This window comes from Cryptotermes secundus, unplaced genomic scaffold (assembly GCF_002891405.2).
Source record: "Cryptotermes secundus unplaced genomic scaffold, Csec_1.0 scaffold10094, whole genome shotgun sequence".
Lineage (NCBI taxonomy): Eukaryota > Metazoa > Arthropoda > Insecta > Blattodea > Kalotermitidae > Cryptotermes > Cryptotermes secundus.
The window spans coordinates 7408-10630 of record NW_019732900.1 but is presented as its reverse complement, the minus strand read 5'-3'; the positions used below and the strand labels follow the sequence as shown (position 1 = coordinate 10630).

The 3223-nt window shown below is 39.2% G+C and overlaps 1 protein-coding gene across 1 annotated transcript in view; it reads left to right on the top strand.

The window, feature by feature from the left end:
- LOC111867860 (DNA-directed RNA polymerase I subunit RPA43) overlaps nucleotides 1-2521 on the top strand; it is a gene marked incomplete at its 5' end in the record, with an annotated part of 5182 nt that extends 2661 nt beyond the window's left edge. Inside the window, 1 exon segment of the mRNA XM_033752838.1 lies at nucleotides 1254-2521. Within this exon segment, the coding sequence (XP_033608729.1) occupies nucleotides 1254-2382 (1129 nt within the window).
- Nucleotides 2522-3223: the final 702 nt, after the last annotated feature.

The following is a 3223-nucleotide window of genomic DNA, read 5'->3' as shown; positions in this document are numbered from 1 at the left end:
TCCACGAGCTGCGCGGCCCGGCGCTGCCGGGGCTCGGGGGGGGGCGGGGGGGGGGGGGGGGGGGGGGGGGGGCGTCATCCATAGCTTAACACGTCACAGTATGATGGGGACTGCTCCCATACTATCAAGTGACACTCTAAGAACTAGAGAATGAGTAATATCATTATTAAAAATATTAGCCTAAAATACATAATTTAAATTGTGGAAATATATACCAGGGGCAGAGGTAGTCCCTGAAACACCAGTCATTTTTACCAGTCTGTCATGTCTGATAGGCCAAGAAGATTTTGTCAACATTAGCCACCATTAAAGCCTCAGATCCCACATGTTTTGAGTAACAGTGCAGTATATATACTTTGGTCTGAATAATACTGACTTCCTTTCCAAATTATAATAAACTTAAACGTTATTAAGATCCAATCCAGAATTCTCTCATTATTGTAGGAGCTGCAACTGTCTTAGTTCAGTTTCTTAATCCGTGTTCATATACAAATCAGTACTATATATAACCAGACAAATGGAGTATTGTTTAAGCTTCTAATCTTCTGTGGAATGTTTTCTACAAATCTTTTCGTTTGTGTTTAGTTAATGATACTGTGTAGCTTCAAAATGGTAGGATGGTAATGAATTGCAAAGGATGTTTGAGGAAGTGGTCATGGACTGTTTTGAAGTAGTATCCCAAACATTTGCCTGGAGGGACTGAAGAAGACTAAAAGGAATTCCAGTCAGAATAGTCTGTGCCCCTAAATACAAGTCAGAAGTGTTTCAACTTGAGCCAACTTATTTAAAAAGCCCATGTAGACCACGCTGTGCTACAAAGATGAATGCAGAAGTAGATAAGCTCCACACGGTCTTAATCTGGTGTATGAGTGGTGAGCTTCATAATCTGGTCACTTTTTGGTAAAATGTTGATGAAGGTAAGAAACATTCAAACACTATTGAAGATGAGCTGCTCACTGGATATGTAATAAACTCTTTGAATTTCAAAAAGATATTGTTAATTCTAAAAGCAGAGCAGATAATCATGGGACTGTTATATTACTCGTATTTTTGATAAGTTCCTTGAAGATATCAACTTTTGGAGAGGAAACATACATTTCCATGCCTTAAGTCTTTATGTATGCAGTAAAGAATATGTTAACTGATACTTATATTAAATGACTTAGTGAATGAAAATACGTACAAATCCCATTTTTGCTGATACAAGCCCAATTGCTGTTGTAGCTGTTCTGAATTCTTACAACTTGTTACAGTCCTGCAAGTGGAACGCCACTGGTGGAAGATGAAGTGGACAGTATATCTGAACCAAGGAAGAAGAAGAAGAAAAGGAAGCATAAGGAGCCTAACCGGTCATCAGAAGTTGTAAAATGTGATCTGATGGTCGACAGCTTGGAACAGGTGAACAAGGAACCGGTAGTAGGGCCACAGGCTAGGAAAAGGAAAAGGCACTTGGAGGATGATAATGAAGCAGCAGCGGAGAAAAATAAGAAAATGAAGAAACTGGAAGGTTCTAAAACAGTCCACAGTGAGACTCCAGAAAGTGAGGAGTTACATTTCACTCGCTTGTCTTCTGAAGATGTGGAGTATAGCGCTATTCTGCAAGATCTGAAAGAGACTTACTTGAATGAAACACACAAAGATTTGGACTCTTCACGCAAGAAGAAGAAGAAAAAGAAGAAACATAAGTCACACAGAGATACAGATGAGAATAAGAAAACTATTGCTGAAGTGGCAAAAGATCCTGAACATGCAAATGAGTGTAATGGAGATGAGGTGATCATGCACTTTCTTGATCATGCACAAAAAGTTAACAAAATCCATAAGAATAAAAATGAACAGGAAGAGAAGTTGGTTGGAGAGATTCCAGACCTACTGGCAGTTTCAGGACTGTATAAGACCAGTGCAAAGGTGGAGGAGAATTTCATTACATCAGGCAGTTCTGTATTTCCTGGGAGTAGTCAGCAGAAATCTCAGTCTGATATAAAAGACTTAAGCCCAAAAGCAAAAAAGAGAAAACTGAAGAAACATGATTTGCACAGTGAGGAATTATCAGATGTTAAGAAAAAACATAAAACAAAGAAAAGACATAAAGAAAAGAAAAGTAAGATTAAAGATAACAAAAGAAGAGAGCACAAAGACAAAAGGAAAATAAAAAATGCAAAAGATCACAAAGAAAATAAAGAAGGAGAAATAGAAAGCAGTTCAGGAATTCTAAAAAAAATTATAGAAAAAGAGGAAAAGCATAAAGAAGAAAGGACCAAAGTAAAAGATGCTGAAGGGAAACAGGAGAAGAGTAAAGGAAATGATACTGAAGATAATTTAAATGATCTAAAATCTTTAGCGTCAAAACTGTTCAGCAATTTCCTTCAACAAGGAAAGTGAAGTGTGTATACCTGTATGTATGATATGTACATTATATTTACAGAGAAAACTACAGAACCAAACTCACAGATTATGTATGTTATATAATTTTATTTTAGAATTAAGTGATAGAAGAAACTTCACTTATTTTAATTTTTTAGTTGACTTAAATGATTTTGTCATGATATATATGATGTAATAGAGATGTGTCGTCTACGCTCTGCTACCACAGCACCGTCACTCTCTGGGACCTTTTGGCTTCGTCTACCCTTCCTCAATTGGGGGAGGGGGAAATGGTGTTCTGTCATACGGCTCTCATGCTGTGCTCACATGCTCCCTATGTTAGAGTAATGGATCCAAGCTAGCAGTGGGGCAAGTCTAGTTACAATGATGGGCATCAACTAAAACATATAACAAAATTTAATAAATTCAACTACTGCGTTTCTACCCTGGCCAGGCTGAATCAAAGCAAATACAAAATATATATTACAGGCACAAGTTTAACTCCAAGTGTTGCAAGTCGCCTGGCCACAGGCTGAGTCAAAAGCGAATACATAATATACATACACAGCACAAGTTTAACCCAAACGGGTGCGAGTCGCCGCTGTGCACAACCCTGACAGTGCGCAACCACGGGTGATCTCGCTGGCCACGAACCAGCTACCACACCGAAACCAAATTTAGACTCCCTGCCAGATGGAAATTTGACAATCACTAGCTGGCTCAGTGCTGCAAGCACCCTATGGATCCATAACCAGTACTGTCCTTCCGAACTTGCACTAACTTCCAAGCAAGGCTCCCAGGGGTAGAAAGGAGGGGAGAGGGCAACACCATGTGACCCAGTCCCACATGATGAGGGGAT